The following is a 22,894-nucleotide window of genomic DNA, read 5'->3' as shown; positions in this document are numbered from 1 at the left end:
CCTCCTGTGCTGCAGAGTCTGCTCTCAGTACCTCTTCACTGTGCTGAGCCCGGCCCAGGGCTGCTGTGTGGGAAGCATTGGGGTGTGGACCCTGCTGACTGGGCCTCCTGTGCTGTAGAGTTTGCCTTTGGCAGCTCTATGCTGTGCCCTGCCCAGGGCTGCTGAGTGGGGGAAGCAGTGGAAGGCACCCCACTGTCCTGGCTCTTTTGTGCTGTGCAAGACAATGATGGGTGTCACACAGTAAGAGCCAGAGTACTTCAAACCAAGAACAATGCATCTGGAGAGTGTCAGCAAGAGATGGTCCTACATATGTTCCACCTTGGGGAGAAGATGTGCTGGCATCCTGTTCCTTTCTTCCTTGCAAGGTGTCGACTGCCTGGCTCTGCCTCCCTGGTCTTGGATGTTTGGGACTGGGGTTCATGGCTCTCTTTGTCTGGTGGCGTGTGCAGACACTGAGTGAAGAGCAGTGTCTTTGTGTCCCAGTGTGTACTCAAGGGGGGGATGTGCTCCCCCTGCTGCCATCCTCGTCCAGTGCTGTTCTGTCCATGGACTCTTCCTGACCAGGTTAGAGTTTGGCGTTCAAGCCTGCAATGCTTGCTCTTCCAGTGCCTGCCTGTGGGGGGAGCCTCTTTGGAAAGAGCTCCACTGCCAGGCTCTCTGGGATGCTAGTGGACACTGGGTCGTCACCCAGGCCCCTAAGGCTGAGTGTGGGGGATGTCCTTCCCTTTCTGCTTGACCACCTCAAGCCACTGCTGCAGTTTCCGATGAGGAGGTGGGCCCATGTCCTGTCTCAGAGATATGACAGGTTGTGTGTTGCACCATCTGTGCTCTGTTGCCAGTGGTTGACTAAGCCAGCCACAGGGGGGGGGGGTCCACCAGGTCTTGGCAAATAACTGTTCTGGATGTTACATGCAACTCAAATTCCCTTTGGGTTTTCTTAATGAAAACACAAGCTAGAGAAAAGGAGTGCTTTGTGGGAGGGGACCTAAGTACCATGTTAGGTTCCCAATGCTGCTGCAGATGCTGTGAAGCTGCCTCTGATCCCTGCATCTGAGACTCTGGCTTCTGCGATGGGCCAGCCTGGGAGGTGATGCCCCTAGTGGTGACAGGACAGTGAACACCCAGTTGGCTTCCAGTCACTGGTGTGGAAATGTGTGAGTGGGGTCCATGCCAAGCCTGTGCTTTTTGCCTCAGGCTACTTGGTACTCTTCATTGTGTCCAGGGGCTCAGCCTCCAAAAGCCCTGCTGTGCAGGCAGCTCCCTTTCCTTGCAGCATCCTGAGTGTGTGCAGGTTGGTATGTGGGAGCATTTGAGACTGATGGAGGTTGTAAGTAAAACATGTGGCCTGTTGTGTTGTCCCAGACAGGTGTCACAATGGAAGTGGCCTGCATGTTGGTGAGAGTGGATCCCATCCTGTCTTCTGGAGCTGAAGACGCTTCCTGGAACCCTCCCAACAGCCTCACCTTGGGTGCCTTGCTTTCACCCCTACTGACCCTCATGGATTGAAATTGGCCTGTGTGTGTGGTGGTCCTGGGGTGAAGTGCCCCAGGTGACAAGCCAGCAGCACAGGATGTTGGTATGTATGTGGTGATCTGGGCTGGAACCCAAGGGTGGTGGGTGGCTGTGTCACCAAATAAGTAGGTGCCCTGGGCTCCCGTGTTCAGCTCTAGGGCTGGGGCTTGCTTAGACCCCCCTACCTTCTTTGGGGACCCAAGTGCTACTTCCTCCCCTCTACTGGGGAAGCACTGCTTCTATCCTGCTGCTGGGTCTAGGCTGCAGGGGGCCTGCTCTGTTGTGGCATGTGTACCCCAAAGTGGTTTATAATAATTGGAACTTTGTGTCCCAGGCTTTATATATAGCATGCTCTGAGACTGGGCAGGCTCTGTCTCTGTTCTTGGTGGTAGCTGTCAATCAGCCTGGCTTCTTGTCATCACATGGTAGCTCTCTGCACCTCGAGCCTTCCACTTGGCGAGAACACCTTTCAAGTTAGATCAGGGCCAGGCCAGTATTTCCTCAATGTGAACATTGGCAGTGACCCCTATTTCTAAGTATGGTCACATTTGCTGAGGTTCACAGCTCTGGATCCCCTTTTGAGGGGAGGGGGGAGACACATAGTTCAACCCTTAACATTGTAATTCATTTAAAGTCAGCCTAGCTCTCCTCTAAGCATGCACACCCAAGCAGCTGGCAGTGGAGGTTAGGGGGTGTCAGGAGGCCCGTGCTGCAACCCTTGGCTGTGGAGGTTGTATGCTGCCAGGTGTTGATGCAGTCTGTGATAGTAAGGCACTTTTTTAAATAAATGCCTGACTTATAGGAATGCATTCTTTTTTATAGAGGTTTTCCTTAAACTTAGGGGAAGGATGCTAGAAGTGCTTTTGCAGTTTTGAAAGTTTTTATTTCACAAAGTTTTCTGTACATGGAAATAAATACAGAAAAAAAACCCCAACCCCATCACCGTCAGCCTCAGTAATCCTTGCTGGTGGGCTCACCATTTACAAGGAAGACGTCATTCAACGCCACCTGTCACAGAGACTGTCCTTGTCACAATAAGGACCTCAAACATCTGTAAGGATCATTACTTTAGGTTTCTTTTGTTATCTACCGCTAGCTTACCCATGTGAAAGACCCAAGTCAGTGGTAACTGAAGTGACCCACTGCCACTGCTGCCACCTAGTGGGCAATAGGCAATGCGCAAACTTCAACTCCTAAAGATGCAGCTGGAGGTTAAGAACAGAAATAAACCTGATATCCCCTGGGCTTTTTGTAGTCACTGTGAAAAAGTGTGCGTTAAGGCAATCGAAGGTGGGAGGTTGAAGGGTTTGCCTTGCTCAGTGCCCAAGTGGGCACCAGCAAGGTCTCTTAGCCTCATCCACCAGATGTGGGGCCTCTCCGTCCAGGTCTCCAGGAGCAGGCTCCGCCTCCTTCCCCAGACAAAGGGTTGTAACCTGAGAGGAAGCAGAGACAGTAGCAGTGGGAATAATTTCCATCAAACAGAGGTGTGCATATAGATGCAATTTGCTCTGAATTGTGAACACACTGCCCCCTGGTGATGTGGTGTGACAAGTTACCAAATCAATTCAGTCTGGCCCCACTGTTTGGTGACTTGCAAATTCAGAGTTACAGGCCTCTTGGAATAACAGGAGTTGTCTCAGTTTATAGGTGGAGGGAGACCGAAAGCAGCAGAATCTTGTGTGGGTTTTTTTGTTTTTTTTTTGTTTTTTAAAGATAGGGGGTACTTACCACCTCCTCGCAGAGGCTTTCTGTCTGGCTTTCGTTTTGGAATGCCTAATGAGGTAGAAGGCCCAGGGCTGTCTTCTTCCTGTGTGAAGGCAGAGGCTCAAAACTTTGTCTGATTGACAAGTAATGTATCAGCTTTAGGCCAAGTCTATATTTTGTTACCTGAGGCTTTCTGGCATTTCTTCTGTAGCTTTTTCCTTCTTGCATGCTGTCCCACATTTCAATCTTCTGTCTCCTCTTTTCTTCTTCGAGCTGAGAAAGAATCATCTCATTTCTTATATTTGATTTGAGGGGCACTGCAATGAAACTGTTGTTCCCCCCACAGTGATAAGCTCAGCTCACCAATGGAACCTTTTTGGGTCCTGTGCACTTGAAAATGGAATAGAAGTTACGGAACAACCAAGCTGAAGACAGCAGGTGTGGTGTTGCAGGTGAGCACAAAGAAAGCCTCTTGGAGACTAGTAAGTAGCAGTGAAGGGCTGGCCCTGCTCCTCTGTATACCTGAGTGGGGTGCCATCTCAGCAGCACTTGGGGGAGTTGAGGCCAGTGACCCAGGAGAAAGACCCCACAACAAAAATGACTCTGAAAATGAGAGGCTATTTCATACCCTTTTTTCCTTTTGGGGGGGACTAGGGAGAAAAAAAGGGGTGAAGGGTGGTAGAGACAGCTGCCCTTGGTCACTGTGTGAAGTCCTCTCTCTCACCCACACACAGGCCACATTTGGAATGTCTTGAATGACAATACCATGTCCCCATGCCTGAGTTCCTTTGTGTATAGCAAAGGGAGTGAGGTGTGCACTGGCCTTTTCGCTAAGCAGCCTGGTGCTGTGTGACAGTCAGCCTGGGTTTTTAGGGCATGCACCAGGCTCTGTTCTGTGTCTAAAGCAGCAGAGTGGGTGTGGCAGCAAGAATTTGGAAAGAGAACCCTTCCAAATCAGATAGTGAAAGTCAACAGACATTGAGGGCAATTTCTTCAAAGGATAGTGCCATGTTATAAGAAAGAAAAAGATGAGCCTGAGGTGGTTCTGTGATGATGTGTATTGAAAAGACAGCTCTGTACTGGCTGTGTGTGGGATTCCTTGGTGGTGTGATTCTAAAGACACATCACCTTACCGTGGTTGTGTTGATGGGGTTTGAGGCCACACCAAAATGTAATGATGTGAGAGGGGAAAAATGAAGGAGAGAGTAAGAAGGTATGAGAAGAAAGAGCAGTGGCCCCAGTGGGTCGACCAGATGTCTCAGTAAAATGACCCACCTGGCTGGAAGAGCATAATGAGGGGAGGGGAGGGCAGCTGCAGGTGGGTGACGACACAGGACAGAGACCCACTCTGCTGGTGCTTTAGTGGCCTCCTGACGGCACAGAGGAACCCAGATGTAAACATCTGGGCAGAAAAAGAGAGACTACGCCCCAGGTAGTGCAGGTCGTTTCCAACACTCACCTTTGGTTCTCCCCTTCCTGCTTCCGCGGATGCCCCCAAACCGCACCCTGTGCTTTTTACAAAGATCTTCCAAAACGCCCACTGAACCCTTCAATCCACTGCAGCATGGCACCCCCGAGGCCAGATTGCATGCGACACACCAGCTTCACACAGAATATGTACTGTGTGTGTCTGGTGGTGTGGCATGTGCACACACACACAGACCTGTTACGTGAGGCACTGCTGTGAGGGAACCACAAGCCCCAACAAGATGCTCCCCCGGGCAGCCGCCCAGTTCTACTGGACACGGTACTGCAGGTGAGCTGGTCCCAAGACCCACCTGAGTGTGTGCACACGGTTTTACCCATGCAGCCTCACACTGCTAGGGCCACCTATGCAAAGCGCTTCCTACCTGTCTGAGTTTTTCCTTATGCTTTTCCACCTGTGCGTTGAGTTCTTCCTGCATTTTCAGGCGAGCAGCTGCTAAGGCCTCTTGTCGTTTCACAACAACATCAGGTTCTGCCATAAATGGAAGAAAAAATTAAGCTAAAAAAGCACTTGGTATATAAAAATGGAAATTCTTGAGTCTATAGTATTATTAGAAATATAGAAAAGCACAGATATTAGGCAGTACAAAAACATGTTTCTACGTAAAGGCTACCCTTCCGCATATAATTTGGCTGCCTACAGGGCAGACTGTACACGCCAGACTCCTTGGCCCCCAAAACCTCTCCCTCAGCAACTCCAGTTCAGGAAGCCTGGGGAAGGCCCATGGCTGCAATGGCAGTGCTCTGACTGGGCACACCGAGACTTCATTCCATTACCTGGACACCACCTGACTCCAGTCTCTGGGTTGACCAGAAGTCTAGAAGACAGCCAAGGAAACTTTCCTAATCATTACCCATCACTTAATTAGTCCAGATTTAGAACAGGGAGAGGGAAAGATTCTTAGGTATTTTATCCCTGTTAATGCAGAAAAAAAATCCAGACAGTATTCACAGAAATCAACACCCCAGCTCTACTGATGTTTTTACATGGCCTGTGGTAAAGTTATATGAATACACCATGAAGTCTCTACGAGCTCACCTATTCACACTGGTGACCATGTTAAGGACCCCTGAGGGGCAACTACAGTCACACATGTTCTCAAACGTATCCCATCTCAGTTCTCAACCGAGTTGTTCCCAGAAAAAATGTCTCGCTTGTCCAACAAAAACTTCAGTTCTTGACCCAATAACCATTCCATACAGTGGAACCTAGGTTCTGGATTTAATTTGTTCCTTTGCATTTGAGGAGGTAGAAAAAGAGGGATAATGGAGGATATTCCTACTTTACTAAACAGGGAAGCACAAAGGTTTATTGAGGAATCACCCTGACAAAGCAGCAGCAAACCCTGTGATAAACTTGTTCAATGACAAGTGTTTCACTTCAGGCAAGTGTCATATCACAGGTGAAGCCCTGGCTGGCGAGGCTCAGTGGACTGAGTGCCGGCCTTCAAACCCAAGGGTCGCTGGTTCGATTCTCAGTCAGGGCACATGCCTGGGTTGCAGGCCAGGTCCTCAGTAGGGGGCTCAGAGAGGCAACCACACAGTTTCTCTCCCTCTCCCCCTTCTCTCTAAAAATAAAATCTTAAAAAAAAAAACACTTCCATTTTATGGAAATGTGAGTTTCAGTACCATTTCTGTTGGCCCATTCTTAGAATAAAATCAAGTATAGTTTTTTAATCTTGTTCTCACAAAATTGGGTACCACCTTTCACTGCAGTTACGTTCTGTAGTGCTTCCTGAAAACAAGCCTCTTTGACGTGCCATCCCATCACCACCACCTGGCACTTCATGAAATCCTGCATCTTATGCAAGATTTACAATTGCACTCTGTACTCTGTTGGTGGACATGCACGTAGCCAACAACCAAAAAGACTGAGAATGGCAGGACCACAGGGTTTCAGAGGAGTGGAGAGAAGTGTGTTGGAATGAATGACTCTTTTGTTACTACACCTGCGTTCCAGCCCAACCTCCGTAACCATGGTGACTCAGATGAGTGACATCTGTATTTAATTATGCTGCTACTCTCAAAGCACTTAACATTTCTTTGGGATGTCTTCAGAAACTGTAGCTTCAAACTACAGTTTCTAGGTGGTGAAAAGGCTACCATTTCAGAGAGAATGCTTTAAAACAAGCAGACCCATGAGTGAAGTTTTCAATTTAACCCATCCTATAAGTGAAAAACCCTCCAACAAGAAATCTCTGACGTGAGACAATCTGTTGCACGTTCACCAAAACCGATTTCGGGAGCACACAAAGGTTCCCTTCCCATACTTCTTACTCCGAACAACAGCCCGGATTTGCAATCAGTTACTAACCCACAGCAGCCGCGGCTCGGTCCAGCTGCCTCTGCCTCAAGGCTCGCAGGCGGGTGGAAAGCTTCTGAAAGATCACGTACAAAAGGATGCAGCTGAAGACGATGTACCAGCCGTACGTGGCCAGCAGGGAGCCCACTGGAAGAAAAAAAAACACCGTTTGCAAGGAGCTAAAAAAAAATTATACTACTAGAGATAAAGAGAAGACTTCCTGCAACTCAGGAGGGCAGAGGCCTCTCAGACCCCGGGAATGGAGAGAAAGGGGTGGCCGTCGGGGACTGGTGCGGCGCGGGGTGTTGCAAGTGTGGGCGGGCAGGGGAGGGCTGGGCACAAACGCCAAAGGCCCAGCGATCCTAGAAACCGCACCCCAAGAGTTGCTTCGCAAAAAGTAAATAAAAAGCCGGATGGAGCCGGCCCGGGAAGTGCGGCTCCAGGAAAGTTACGCTTCCCCTAACCCAGCCCGGCACGCCGCCCAGGAAAATGCGGCTCCATGAAGGCCAAGGCCTCCCGAGGCCCGGTGCGGGCGCGGCGCAGCGCAGCCCAGCCCGGTCCGGCGCACCGCGGAGGAAGACGCACCGAACATGGCGGCGCCACCCCGCTTCCCCGCGGCCCGTGGCAACTCACCAGTGACGTGCAGGAAACGCAGGCCCTCCGTCTCGAGAGCCGGGCGCGCGGACAGCTGCTCCCCATCCCGCTCCATGGCGGCCGGAGCTCACCCAGGTCCCGCCGCGTCGCCCAGGTCCCGCCGCGTTAGCCAGGTCCCGCCGCGTCAGCCTTAGGCCGTCGCCGTCTGGTCCGCCCACACGCTTACGTAATCGGGGCGTGGCCTAGACAACCTGACCAATCACAGCGGAGTGGGCGGGGCCAGGAAACCAGCCGAGCCCCGGGCCGTCTCGGCGCTGAGGAGCCCCTGCGTCCTCCCAGGGGGTCCATCGCTGACCTACTTGTGCATTTAGCGAGTGTTTACTTTTGTACCCAAGCAGGGTAGCCTGCTCCTGCTGCCGGTGTTACCTTTTAGTCTAAGAAAGTCTCATCGATCCTCATCATGTTTTTCCTCCCCTCCAGAATCAAAACCTCTTGAGATGAATGATAGCATTGGCTGTAACACTCAATTTCACTGTCACAGAACACTCGCGGTTATTGGTGCTGTTGCCGCTGCCTGTAATGCCCTCCACCCATTTCCACTCCTCACCCGCCACCCACCACCTCTCAGGCCGTATTTGCAATTTGACTTGGGGGGGTGGTTTGGGGGGGGGGGAGGCTTTGAAGTGAACATACCTACCAGTCCCAAAAGCTGACAGAAATTTTTAAAGAGAAAATCGTAGGCTCCCTTGATACTAAACCTAGTTTTAATACCTGACCTAATTGCTGTCTCAATCTCTCCCAGAAACATAGTTAAGTGGTCTGGAATTTTCTGGTCAGGCACCAGTAAAGCGTCTGTCACAATCCCTCTCGCATCCCCACCCCAGGAAGAAGAGGCAATCTGCATGATGAAAACTCTAGCCATTCCCTCCCCCCAAAGATGCTCCCCCATCTAATAATCCTTCTTTCTTTTTTACTTTAAATTTGAGCCAGGCTGGCAACATATACCGGGGGAGCAAGATCTCAAATACTCCCCTTTCCTTTCTTTTTCAATAGCTCTCTTGCCCCACCTTTCTTCCTCTAAAAACCTTCCACTTTTTTTTATAACCCCTCTGAGTGCCCTTCTAGTTGCTAGATAAGATGCTGCCTTGATGCAGGCTCCGGCCCACAGTGTCTGCATCATTATGGATGAAATGAGACATTCACACAGACTACCGAGTCCAGTGGATGAAAATGGACAGCATGGCCTTTTTCTCAAGGAGAGCAAAAGCCATGGCCTCTGCCATGACATGCCTTTATTTCTATCTCTGGGCACATTACATGATGGTCCTCATTTACTATGCACAGGTTCACTTTAGGTGGTTACCTTTTACAGAAAACAAAGGAGCCAGTGTTGCTAATCATCACAGAAGAGGGATATTTGCAAATGAAAAGGGAAAAGTGGTTGAACCAGTTACACTCATCCTTGGAAGGTTTAGCATGGATTTTAGGAAGTTACTTTGCAGTAAATGTCCTCAATTCAGGGTGAGGGTGTTTTTAGCAAAAAGCAAGACTCAAAGCAGCCTAGGTACATTGCAGGCCTGATTCTAAAAAAATGTTATTGATTTGAGAGAACTATCAATTTGTTGTTTATGCACTCATTGGTTGAATTCTTTATGTACTCATTCGTTAAATTATCAGGTGTGCCCTGACTGGGGATCGAATCCTCAACCTTGGTGTATCAGGACAAAGCTCTAACCAGCTGAGCTATCTGGCCAGGGATAACACCTGTTTCTCAGTTTTCCTCTCACTTGTAAAAGGTGAGCCATTACTCATTGCTTTGAGCTGGGTTTTCATTTACTCTGACATCTTAAGGAAACTGTGCTAAAACTGAATGCTTACAGTTGTAATACTTGGTCTGGGAGCAGCTTTAAGTATACAGTCAAATCCTGATTCTCAAATATCTCCTACCTTTTTTTTCTTTTTTAATAAGACAGCCTCTCTCCTACCCCCAAATTTTTATTTAATTTTAGAGCGAGGGGGAGGGAGAAAGAGTAAGAAAAACATCGATGTTTCTGTTCTCTCACACGCCCCCAACTGGGGACCTGGTCTGCAACTCAGGCATGTGTCCTGACTGGGAATCAAACCTGTGGCCTTTGCCTTTGTTTGCAGGTCAGCACTCAATCCACTGAGCCCCAGCCACCAGGACTCTTTTTTTTGTTGTTGTTGAGATTTTATGTTTATTTATTTATTTATAGAGGGAGGGAGAAAGAAGGAAACATCAGTGCGCGGTTGCCTCTCATACACCCCTAGCATTGACTTGGCCAGCAACCCAGGCAGGTGCCCTAATTGGGAATCAAACCAGTGACTTCTTGGTTCTCAGGCTGGTGCTCAACCCACTGAGCCACACCACTCAGGGCAACTGTCTCTCATTTTGAACAATCCCATTCTCAATCAGGTCATTCACGGAAAACATGTGTGCGATCAGTCACATGTCTCAGGTGACAAAGGAGAGAATGTACTAGTATGAATAGTTTGTTTTTTTAACAAATTGCTTCTCAAACAGCCTTTCAGAACAAATTAGGTTCAAGAACCAAGGTTCCGCTGTATTGTGAACTGCAGTATGGTGCATCTGTGTATGTGTGCATATACACACAGTATGACAGGCTCATTCAACTCAGATTTCATCGATTCTGAGTTATTAGAATGCATGGATGATGGTCTCCCTTTCAATCCTTCACATATTGTTCTGTGGTCCCATCCTTTCTAAATTTTGTCCCTTTAATCAGGGTGTGTTCTCCCCTAGCTTGCCAAGAACCATAGTTATTTCAGCAAACAACTGCTCAATGCAGCTGCTCAGGTGTTGTTTGCTGAAACAGGTCAAAGGTAGTATCCGGAATTCCATCCCTGACTGACCATGTTAAGACTGATTTGCCCAGGCTGGTGGTGTGGCTCAGTGGATTGAGTGCTGGCCTGGGAACCAAAGGGTCCCCAGTAAGGGGCACGTGAGATGCGACCACACATTGATGTTTCTCTTCCTCTCTCAAAATAAATCTTAAAAAAAAAAAAAAAAAGGACTTGACCCAATTCATTACTTTACAACCATAACCTCACCACGGCCTCCAGGTGGGAGGAGTACAGTTCCCCAGCCCTTGACTTGAAATGCAGCCAGGTGTCTTGCTTTGGCTAATAGCAAGTAGGCGGAAGTAATTGTGTCAATAGTGCAGGCCTAAGAAGCTTCTAGTGTTCCTTCCCCTCTTGCACCTTTGCCCAGTTAACCAACTTGTCCACAGACCCGTGGGCAAAGCAGAGCCAGCTGTATGAGTCAACAGTGGTTGCCAACTAAAACCCAAGTCCTGGGATGGAGGCCACACCTCCACCACCATTTTTAGAGGAGTGTCCGTGGGCTCTCACAGGGTGAGAATTGTGATCAAGTGTGGAGTTGTGAGGATGGGGGCAGCCATGACTCCCCCATGACGTCCTGAACATTAGTATGTGCCCCACCAGTTCTTCAAATCAGTAATTCACTTGCATGATGTTTATGCAATAAAAACTCCAAAGGATGCTGGTTCTGGTAAAGCCCTAAAGCCCGGCTGCCTGGAATGAAGCTCGCTATTCCTTACGCAGAAGAAAATGCTCCTGCCCTGGCTGGCGTAGCTCAGTGGATTGAGCGCGGGCTGTGAACCAAAGCATCGCAGGTTCGATTCCTAGTCGGGGCATGTGCCTGGGTTGCAGGCCACGGCCCCCCAGCAACCGCACATTGATGTTTTTCCCCCCTCTCTCTTTCTCCCTCCCTTCCCTCTCTAAAAATAAATAAATAAAATCTTAAAGAAAAAAAAAAAAAAGAAAATGCTCCAGAGATGGCAGGTTCTCACAATCAATCACTGGCAGCAAGCACACGCCTGAGTTTTACTAAGGACTGAAATGTCTAGACCAGGGGTGTCAAACTCATTTTCACCAGGGCCCACATCAGCTTCATGGTTGCCTTCTACTAAGGGCAGAATGTAATTTCATGGTTGCCTTCTACTACTCCTTAACAGTTAAGGAGTAGTTACATGTATACAGTCCAAAACTTATCTCGGCCCTTTGAAGGTAACCGCGAGGCTGATGTGGCCCCGGGGAAACGTGAGTCTGACGCCCCACTCTAAGCATTTTCTCCAGGACCCGGAAGCCCAGTTAGAGACGACACCCTCCTGCATTTCCATTTACAGGCACCCACACCCCTCACTGCACGCCCAGCCCAATGACACGCAACTTGGCAGCACAGCGAGTGTCCTTTATTTTTACTCTTTGTAGAAAACAGGCATCTAAATTTCCAATGTTCTATTAAAAAAAGACCAGCAGCAGCTTGCAGCATTTCAACGATGCTCGGGAACTCTCTTTTGACACAAACGAGGCTACTGTTCCACATTCAACAGGCAGGGCTTGTCCCACGCCGGTGTCGCAGGGCCCGTGGATGCTCGGGCCTCGCTGCTCAGGACCCGTTTGTGACTGTGTCCTCTTCCATCTCCTCCTCGCCATCATCGGTGGGGCCTGGAGGAAAACACAACCCAGAGTCACGTCGACGTCAGAGAACGCGCTCTCTCAGCACATGGGTGCCCGTTCCCTGAGGCTCCTGCATTGCCAGGAGCCCCACACAAGGCACAAAAGCCCAACGGCAGCCTCGGCACTTGAGATGCTCACGGCCCAGCGACCTTCGGGGTCTGGCAGGTGGGCAAAGGGACGGCCAGTTCCCAAAGGAAAAGGAAGATCGCACAGGTGTTTTATGGAAGCCAAACTCCCTGCCTACCACCCCAACTCATTCACACATCCACCACCCAGCCCGGTGCACGCGTGCTTCCTTGTCTGCCAGGTACCCCCCCCCCCACCCTGGAGCTGTGCCCACAGGGGCCTCTTTCCGTTCAAGCGTGCGAGGCCGCCTTTTGCCATTGTGGGGTCAGAAACCTTATGGACGAATGGCTCATACTTTCTCCCCTGAAAACCCACTGGTCCATCTTGTACCATTAATCACGCATGTGCTTAGAACCCTGGGAAGCCCTGGTTCCCTGAACTCTGCAGATGGTGACCCATGTCATTGCACAGCATAAAAAATCACATTCATGCCCTGGCTGGTGTGGCTCAGCCAGATTGGGCACTGGCCTGCGAACCAGAGGGAAGCAGGTTCGATTCCCACTCAGGGCATGTGCCTGGGTTGCAAACCAGGTCCCTGGCAGGGGGCAAGCAAGGGGCAACTACATATTGATGTTTCTCTTCTTTCTCATTCCCTCCCCTTGCTCAAAAATAATTTTTTTTAAAAATCACATTTGTGAACATCACTGATTTCCTCGGAAAACTGCAAATGCTGCGAGGCTGTCATGGCTACAGTTGTGGGTAAAAGTTTTCTAGCGTTTTATTCTGCTTGAAAGTTTGAATTTTATCGCTGGTAACAAACACCATGAGTTGTCTTGCTTGAAGCGACAGGCTCACCTCATGTTTGAGAAGACGCCTGCCTCTCAACTGGACAGTTGCAGACAGCTTATCATAGGCTTGTACTCCTAGAACCTGTGTCATTTCACTAACTGATGTCACCCCAATACACTAAAAAAGAAAAAAACAACCCAAACCAGCGGCAAACACCCAATGTAGGGTAAGGAGAAGTGCTTCATAGCAACACCCCCAGCTCTGTCACCCAGAGTATCTTAAAGATGCGCATGCAAGGGTGATATTTCATAAAACAAGTAATTCTCATTGTTTCCTGAAGGACATTCCTCAGCAAAACACCTGGGTGCTGTTACAGCACGTTTCAAACTCACAGCCCCCCAGGGGCCCGAAGACCACAGAGTGAGAACCCCTGGCCTGCTCAATGCCTTCCTCCTCTTCTGCCTCACTCCAAACACTATTTCCCCAGCTGCCGGTTCTAGCTGGAGGCTCCCATTACATCCAGAGCAAAGCTGGCAATGTGCTTCTTCTGAGTGGTTTTATTAAATTCACACACCCCAGTGCCCACGCTGCCTGACACAAAGCTGGCATCATGTCGGACCCTGTGCTCTGTGGCACCTCGGAAGTGTCTTACTCAGTCTTCCCAACAATGTCTGCAGGTGGCACTATTATCACCTCAGGTTTCAAGATGAAGGAAATGGATTTCAGGGTAAGTGCGGGCTGGGAAATTCAACCCAAGGACAGAGCCGGTGAGGCTACGACCTGAGTCTCAGGCTGGGTGCCCCTCGGGCTTGTGTTCAGACTGCTCAAGCCAGCCTGGCCGCACACGGGAGCGAGTCCACACGGGTCCCTCGGGTTCGGTCTCAGGCCACAGCTGTGCAGTGGTCTGTCTGCGTCAACATTCACACAGACAAGCCCCTGAGTCCTGTAACACGGTATGGTCTATCAGATCATTCCTCCGGAAGAGCATTTAACGGGATCTCGTGAACATCGGGTCATGATTTGGCAACAAGGTGCAGCGTTCTGGCACTCCGGGCTGGCAGCATCCCAGCTGCTCTGGAACCACTGCCGGCGAACACCCACTGCAAGCAGCACAGGCAGAGCGCGCTCTCCTGACCTGATTGCGCTCCCTGCCGGGGGATCTGGCCCGACTGCAGGCAGGCCCTTCAGCCTCTCCACCTCGGCCAGTGTGGACGCGTTCGCGATGGCATTCTGTGGACACACAGAGGACACGGGCAGTCAGTTTCAGATTGGTTTGTGCCGACCACCCCACACAGCGCCTACAGAAAACAGCACCTTTTCTGAGTTGCAACATTAAACAGTTCTGTGTTTTAGGGGGGAGATTTGATTGGCATGTTGAAATCCAAGCAGAAAACCAAATCATTTACATTTCCAAAACTGATAAAGAAATGCAGACCCTCCAGAGCCCTGGCTGGCATAGCTCAGTGGATTGAGCGCAGGCTGCGAATCAAAGCATCGTAGGTTTGATTCCTAGTCAGGGCACATGCCTGGGTTGCAGGCCATGGCCCCCAGCAACCACACATTGATGTTTCTTTCTCTCCCTCCCTCCTTCTCTCCCCCTCCCTTCCCTCTCTAAAAATAAATAAATAAAATTTTTAAAAAAGAAAGAAACTGAGTATGACTCTAACTGTCCATTAAAAAACAAACAAAAAAGAATGCAGACCTTCCAATAGGAGGGAAAAAAATCACTTCATATGTCCTAAAATGCCAGCAAACGGAATTACCTACTGGGATTATGTTACTGGATAATTTAGCAGATGATATTGTACAGTTATCAAGAGGGACCAACTGCCCAGAAGCGCACGTCCTGGGGAAACGAGGAGGACCAGAGCTGCTCCACTTCCCTGGCTCAGGTCAACATCTGGCCAAATAACAGCTTCAAGCTCGTTTCTCGTTACACACAAATACAGCTGGATTCTAACAACTGCGGGGGAATTGGCGGTGTTCGTAACCTGATGCATTATGTAGCTGTGTGTCTCACAGCTGTGGCAGCGCTCTCGGGCCCGGGTTCTAATGCACCATTATTACCTTAATGGCTTCCACATCCCCCGGAGATGGACCACCTTTCTTTTTGTCAGTCGGCAACCCGGCCCCTGGATTGAACCTTGGGAGGGGAGGGAAGGACAAGACGGTCAAACCCAGAGCCACGGAAATTGCTTCTCTTCTACTTTCAAAAAGCTTTTGAAAGTAAAATCCAACCAGTGTAGTATCTTATCTTGGTTAACAAACTGATACAAGCAACTGTCTCCTTCAGAAACACCACAGCGCTCATCTTCCCGGACAAAGCGGGGCGCGTGTAACAGGGTGTTAGGACTGAATACTGCAACGTTCGCCCCGCTAACCCGGTCGAAACCTCGTGTGACGCGGGGACCGCGGACGGTCGGGGACGAGCGTCACGCAAATTTAGTGCCGGATCAGTGGCAGGTGTCTCGTTAGCGTTTGTGGGAGGCACACGGCCAGACAGAGAGTGTTTCTGAAGGGGAAGTAGAGTGAAGTCGGACGTCTGTATCTTACGTTTTGCTTCTCCTGGCAATATCCTTTGCAAGCTGTGCACCCCTCTTGCCCTTGAACATTTTCTCTGCTTCCTGACGCTCCTACAGCGACACCACACACAGAGTTAATGGAAGTAGGAACACCACGTGCATTCAGATGCAGTCCTCAGAAAACGGGGAAGGAAGCTCTGCTGGAGTTTTTGGGGGCTGGTAAAAAATACCAAAAAAATGAAAAGAAAAAAAAAACCCCACCCAAAACAAAAACAAACAAAAAAAGAAAAAAGAAAAAAAAAGGCCAATTCCAAGTTCAAAGGAGACACAATGGCTTTGCCTTCTCTGGCGAGGCGCCCTGAAGCAAAGCCCTCTCCTTGTTTTGTTTTGTTTTGTTTTGGTGGTGGGGGCGGAGCTTCCAAAGAACTAAGTTGCTTTAAAAGAAAAAAAGATTTTTTCCCAACTAAGGGGAATCACTCTAATGATTCAAGGTGCTGAAAACGGGCGGCATTAGTTCCCCAGCGGAACGGTCTGCTGTCGCCAGTGCTCACCGGGGCTCTGAGCCGCTGCCACCCCTGGGGCGCCCAGCGCCACACACGACAGCTTTGACTCCGGGCCCTACCACACACTCCGCTGTGAAAACAACCCGACATTTTCTTTCCCACGTTTTTATTCAAAACCGATAGCAAAACTCGTTAGGCAATTGTAAAAAATGAGTCAACAAGTATCAAATATCAAAAAATATAGATCAGCCCTGGCCGGCGTGGCTCAGTGGGGTGGGTGCGGTCCCACAGGACGAAAGGCTGCACCGCAGGCTCGGTTCCCGGCCAGGGCTCAGGCCTGGGCTGTGGGTCAAGTCCCAGGTTGCAGCCACGTGCAGGAGGCAGCCAACCCACGTTCCTCTCTCACACTGATGTTTCTCTCCCTCCTTCTCCCTCCCTTCCGCCCCCTCTAAAAGTAAATAAGTAAAATCTTAACATGCACCCCCCTCCCCCCAACAAATTGGTATGACTTTTATGATCAACCAAATAATACTTACTTTCAGTTTCACCTTCTGGAAATCCAGCACTCTGACTTGTGGAACTTTATAAATTACATACAGTCTGTAATGCTTCTTATTTGTGACAGGATTTCTCAGAAGACTGCGAGAAAAGGAATACTATCATGCCAACTTTGCTCGTAGCATAGCATAGCATTCGAGGGGTTCCTTTTAATAAAATCTAGTGAGTCCATAAATCAAGGAAAAGTCCACCATTCTTCACATTTAATTTCAGTGTCATAACAACTTAAGTAACATTGGGGACATTTTAATAGAGCCCTGGGCTAAAAAAATATTTTCAATATTTGTTTTTAAAAGGTGGCTTTTTTTAGTGGTATAAAAAATTAAGATTCATGTATGTTTTAAAATAAAATTTTTAGATTAAAAGACTGCCCACTCCCATGACAGTTTACATACAACATTATTTGTATTAGTTTCAGAGGTAGGTACACAGCAAAGTCAAAGGTATTTGTTAGGAACTAGAGGCTCTAAGGTCAAGGTCGGAAGGGTGTCACATCGAAGGGCCTCCATGTCTCCACCACGGGGGAGCCCCGTACCTCAGGTAAGTCAGTGACTTGAGAGACGCCAGAGGGTCCAGGTCGCCCTGCAAGACAACAGCCGCGGGTGAGCACACAGGTGCCGAGCCCCGACCCACACTCGGGAATAGTGAGGCCTTCGGCGCGAGGACTCATCCTGTCTTTCACTTTCTTTCTGCTCCAGGACCTGACACATTTCTACCGAGTGAACTGGTACGTAAACTTGAGCTTCTTACACTGAGCATCTTGGCCATACCAGCTTCTATCTCAACAATGATGACGTCTAGGTTTTTTAAAAAATATAATAAATATATAACAAGTTGAGTGGGGGTTTGAAATGTTTAAGGAGGAGGAGAAAGGTATTGGTTAACTTTAAGCTTTGGTAAATACATATGTTTTCCTTCCTAGAATGCTAACAATAGAGACTATTTAATAATTAATTTCTAAACTGTTACAGAAAAAATGGAATGAACAAAAAGAGCACAACAAAAGAGTGTGAAGGAGAAATAAGGGAGAGAAAAAAAAAAACGAAGGAGCAGGACGAGTTCCAGAAAAAGGACAAACACACACAGGTCAGTAATCACATCAATATAAACAGGCTGATTGATTTCAGAGACAGATGTCAGGGTGCACTGTAAAATACCCTATCATATGCTGTTCTCAAGAGACAAACCTAAAACAGAAAGGAAATAAACATTGGGGGCCTATTTCGGATGGGAGAAAGCTGATCATAAAAATATGAACGGACAGGAAGCTGGTTTTGGTGTACGACGGCAGACAAAGCAGGAACACACAACAGCGCTGATGAGACACGGAGAGGGTCACAACATAATGATAAAGTGGTTCAGCCCCCAGGAAGGCACTAACACTTAAACTCTGTATATACCAAAGATGATAACCCGAGGATACAAAACACTAAAATGCACGGAACTCCAGGGAGACAGTCTAGTCCACAATAACACGAGATTTACCACCCCCTTTAGGAACCGAGAGGACAGACTCAGCCTTCCTCATTGGGGACAGCGTTCAACACCGTTGCAACGCACAGAACCGTGCAGGCAGCCCTACCAAGCCCCACATTCCCTGCGAGTGTGCGCTCTGGGCCGAGTCCCTCCGCTACTGCAGAAAGGACGAGGCCTCAGACAGGCCGGTGCTTCTCACTCTGGAGTCAAGTGCTCCGCTGGGAACCTGAGGAGCCACAAACCTGGCCCATCAGGAAAGGAACAGTCAGAGAAATGGGGAAGGAGGTGAGGGAAAAATAGCCCCAAGTCCAGGTATGTAAGAGGGACCTAAATGTCCAGCATTTCAGGGGAAAATTTTGGTTACCAAACAATACCTAGTATGGGCTCAATTTTGTTAAGACCCATACATATGGAGAAGAAATTTAAAAAGCATAAAAAGAAATGTCAAAATATTCAGATCCAAATAGGGAAAACGAAATTTGCCCCTCATCTCACAGGAAAACCGAATCTGAGCATTGTGGGTTACTGGTCTGAATGCGAAGAGCAAACACGAGTTTCTAGAACAGACTCGTCCAACAAAATTTAACACACGTCACACACGTAATTTCACATTTCCCACTAACTACGTTAAAATAGAAAAACAAATGAAACTAATTTTAATGGTATTTAACTTATTTTCCAAAATATGATCATTTCAACACCCATGCAACAGAAGCACGGACAGCTGACAGCCTCTTCTGCTTCCCTGCGGCCCAGGCGGAGAGCGGGCATACAGCCGGCAGATCTGGGGCGTCGCCCTCAGCAGCTACCAGGGCCAGCGGCCGCCCTACTGGGCGCTGCAATTCTGCAGGGCGACATGCGCGAGTTTCTTCACCACCCTGGGGTAGGGGACGCTTAACAGAGCATCAAAAAAGCACTAGAAACAACAATACCAACAAAGACCAAATAAAAACTGGGCTACACCAAAATTAGGAAGTACTCCTCCAGACACCCTCAGAAAGCCGAAAGGCAACCTACAGAGAGGGGAAAGGACTCCTGCAACTGAGGAAGGTCGGTGTCTGGAACGAATTCAGAAAAAGGCAAAGAAAAAGGGCAATGAGATAACCTTCTGGAATTAAAAGCTCTGCAAGAATGCGGAACCTTTAGCCCCTCCCTCCAGATCCATTTTGGCCCCTGGTCATTCCACTTACCAGCTCCACGAGGCTGTTGTTGGTGAGGACAAGTTCTGTCAGGCAGGGCAGGGCCTGGTCCAGCCCCTCTCCTACGCGGCTGAAATCAGAACACACACGCCCTCAGTGAAAGCGACAAGGAAGTCAGCTAACAGTTTGGTTTCTTCTAAGTCCTTGCTCGGAGGGCTCTGTCGCGTAGGGGCTGAAATCAGAACACACACGCCCTCAGTGAAAGCGACAAGGAAGTCAGCTAACAGTTTGGTTTCTTCTAAGTCCTTGCTCGGAGGGTCTCGGACTCCCAGATGGGAAGAACTTCAGAGAGTTTTCTTCCAACCCCTCCCCCCCATACCCATGTGACAGAGGCACAAGGAGGAAACCTGGCCAAGGTCAGGCCGAGGGACGGAAGCAGCAGGATTTTGGAGCCCATGCCTTCTAAAAGTGGTCTGGGCCCTTCCCCACCACCACAGTGCCCAGTGACACCCAAGGAAAGGAGCAGCTCCCGCACAGAACCGACTCCAGGCCTGGCATCTGTGCAGGTGGCACAGAAACCCCAGCGACGCTGCACTCACAGCGTGGGTACAACACACACACCACCTATCGCACAGGGAATGGTTAACGCCCGAAAAATATGGCTACTGCCAAATGCGTAAAACCATCATGTGTCTAATTAATGGACTGATTTTTTTAAAAGATTTTATTTACTTTTAGAGAGAGGGAAAGAGGGAGATAAACATCAATGTGTGGTTGCTTCTTGTGCACCCCCTACTGGGGACCCAGGCCACAATCCATGCAGGTGCCCTAACTGGGAATCGAACTGGTGACCCTTTGGTTCGCAGGCAGGCACCCAATCCACTGAGCCACATCAGCCAGGGCAGCATGTGTTTAATTTAATTAGAAGCTTACCATGAACCTATATACAAACAGACTAGAATCGTGAATAGACACAAGTCAGTCTAGACCAATGTCAAGTCAGGCTCTGCTCTGTACGAGAAACGTGCGGCTCGGTTCTCATTTCAAGAGGAAACGTGCACGTGTGGCCAGCAGCAGGTACTACAGCTTCTTCAGGGAACTGTGACATTTACACCAGGGGGAAAAAAACACTTCCCACTAGCACACACTTACCATATTCTGTTGTTGTTCACCAGTAATGTTTTCAGTCTCCTCAACAAAGGAAATCCATCCAGTTTCCTGATTTCATTGTCAGAAAAATCAATAGCATCAAACTGGTCTAAGGTCGCACCCAGGTTTTCAATGACAGGAATTTTATACCCTGTGAAGTAAAAAAAGTAAACCCATCAAGTACTAATAGAGTTAAAGAGAATCTTAACACATTAGCAGTACTTCCTAGTAATTTGACTCAAAGCTATCATTCATTCAGGGGTGCTAGTAAACCCCTTCTGAATGAATGATAGTACGCCAAACACTGCAAGGTACTGGCCTATAAAATGAGGAACAGAGGCTCACCCCGGCTGCGATGAATCCTACAGACTAGTGGTGGTCACGAAGACGGTGATGACAACAAGGTCAAGGGTGGTGCTGATGGTGATACTCACCACCAGTGATACTGGTAGCTAATGCTTGTTGAGAACACCTGCAAGGTTCCTCACACGGTTCTGTGCGGCCTGGGGGCTGGTTAAATGTCCTAACAGGAATTTACACAATGATTTGCTTACACAAAGCATCCACACCTTTTTCATACAGGGTGGACAACAGTGTCGCATTCATGGAACTCACAGGGTAGCGTCACCATACCACGACATTCCTCTTACTTCACCTCCCCCCCGCCCCAATCCAGAGTTGAAGGTCAATGGTTTAAACACAATGGTAAATCGCTCTACACTCAGTTCACTCATGTTCTCACCAGTGTGTCTAATATGCACATAATTGTTGTGCTACTCGCTAGAAGAAGAGAAGTGAACCCAGCCAAAGTTAGAGTACACAATTCAGAGGTGGAAGGACTACATCAAAGTCAAGGACCCAAACCAGGATCCTCAACACTCCAGGCACTGCAGAGGTGGAGAGAAGGCAGAGAGTCCCCTATGCCAAGGCAGTGAGACCGGGCAGTTACTCTCAAACTGAATCTTTCTCTAAGGCACTGAATTTCACCAGAATACAGAAGTACTGGGTTTCATCAGTAAGAAATCTAAGCAGAAAATAGTGCTACCTCCTGAGACCCTGTGGTCCTCACGGGAGCAAATTTCAGGCCAAGGCTGTATTATCTCATCCCAAGAGATGCTGCTCTTCACGCTCTTCCTAAAGCCATCTTCTGATATGCTGATTCCATCACCGTACTCCCCGATTTCTCTCCAAGCTCTCTAAGGTTGAAGTGGCTACAGGAGACTGAATAGTTCAGGGAGCTTTCACAGCTGACACACGGCAACCTTAATGAGGCCGTTTGCTCCATGAAACATATGGATGAAAGCTAACATATGAATTGAAGCTAATAAGAAGGAAATACAGGGAAAACGATCGATTTTGTTCCCGGACTTCGTTTCCTCCCTCACCAATTAGAAATAATCAACACGTATCCTATTTACACTCTCACGGTATCATTTGAACGTATTTACAGAGAACTAACCGCTCGCTCTGCACTAGGATTACAAACACAAAGTACAAGGGTGGGCAAAAGCAGGTTTACAGTAACTAATAAGTAATATTCAAAAATAAACTGCTTCGCGTGCTCAAAACGGTAAACCTCCTTTTGTCACTCCTCTGTACTTTCCGCTCTCAAACGGTTCAGGCTGAGGTTCAGTGAAGCAAAGCCGAAACACGAGCCCCACGGATAGGAGGCAAGTCCCTTTTAACCTCGTCGGCCGCGTGAGGAGCCCAAGGGCTGGTCATTTGCCAACACCACAAGACCCAATCCGGGCGGTCCGGGCACAGCCCGCCACTTTGGGGCCCACGATGCAGGCCCCGCGGGCCAAGCTCGGCCGTGGGCGCACGCGGCCCCTGGGCGCGGACCGGCGGCGGAGCCCGGGGGAAGGTCCGCCCCTCTCCCCAGACTCACCACGGAGGTCCAGCTCGCGGTCCCGCACGGCGTTGGTGTACTGCGCCGCCTGCTCGATCAGCTCGCCGTCAGCTTCACCATCCTGCAGCCCCTACTCGCGGTGCGCGGCGCGCCCGCTGCCTCCCGCCAGCCAGAAGTCCCGGCGTGCCCCGCGCCCTCCGCCAGGCAGCACCAATCGCACGACGCACGCGCCGGCAGCTCAACATCCAGACAGAAGCAATCGAAGAGCCACGCCCCCAATCTCATTCTCCTCTGAGGTCCTGGCACACTTGGACCACGTCCCTGGTTCTGGTTCTTTTCCCTGGAGCGTGTCTGGAATCAAGATCAGGAGGGACCCTGATTCTAGACATGTGTATCCGCTAGTTAAGCAAACTATTAAAGCACACGAGTGGGACATTCTCACGTGCCAGTGCTCCTGGAGGTGAACGGAAAGCTGCGACAGTCCTCACTCCACTCGGGAGGGGCCGCAACCCGTGGGTCCAGGACTTCAGATTCTCGTACGGGTTCTGGTCTTTGGCACCGGGCTGCAACGTGAGAACCGGGGGTGGGTCGCCCGCTCGAGGCCAGACCTCTGGGACCGCCCTACCGGCTGGCACGTCAGACCAAGCACGGGCATGGTCGAGTCTCTAGTTAGGCCTGTTCTGACAATTAAATATTTATACTGACGCAGGATTTACAGAAAACTG

At 49.4% G+C, this 22,894-nt stretch overlaps 2 protein-coding genes across 2 annotated transcripts; both read right to left on the bottom strand.

Moving 5' to 3' along the window:
- Positions 1-2,758: 2,758 nt before the first annotated feature.
- Positions 2,759-7,813, bottom strand: SELENOS (selenoprotein S). Its single transcript, XM_028502317.2, has 6 exons — positions 7,637-7,813; positions 7,016-7,150; positions 5,067-5,173; positions 3,400-3,489; positions 3,241-3,319; positions 2,759-2,945 (listed from the first exon to the last, which is right to left on the bottom strand). Exons 1-6 carry the CDS (start codon positions 7,710-7,712, stop codon positions 2,866-2,868), a joined length of 567 nt encoding a protein of 188 aa, XP_028358118.1. The 5' UTR covers positions 7,713-7,813; the 3' UTR covers positions 2,759-2,865.
- A 4,096-nt stretch (positions 7,814-11,909) lies between these two features.
- Positions 11,910-22,414, bottom strand: SNRPA1 (small nuclear ribonucleoprotein polypeptide A'). Its single transcript, XM_036013548.1, is given in 11 exon segments — positions 11,910-12,106; positions 14,109-14,148; positions 14,150-14,203; positions 15,041-15,116; positions 15,527-15,606; positions 16,535-16,637; positions 17,092-17,138; positions 19,223-19,301; positions 20,324-20,471; positions 22,209-22,299; positions 22,397-22,414. Coding segments are annotated over 11 exon segments (795 nt in total). The 3' UTR covers positions 11,910-12,047.
- Between the last annotated feature and the right edge of the window lie 480 nt (positions 22,415-22,894).

Source organism: Phyllostomus discolor, chromosome 12, assembly GCF_004126475.2.
Source record: "Phyllostomus discolor isolate MPI-MPIP mPhyDis1 chromosome 12, mPhyDis1.pri.v3, whole genome shotgun sequence".
Lineage (NCBI taxonomy): Eukaryota > Metazoa > Chordata > Mammalia > Chiroptera > Phyllostomidae > Phyllostomus > Phyllostomus discolor.
The sequence above is the reverse complement of the archived record's forward strand: the minus strand, read 5'-3'. Positions and strand labels throughout refer to the sequence as shown.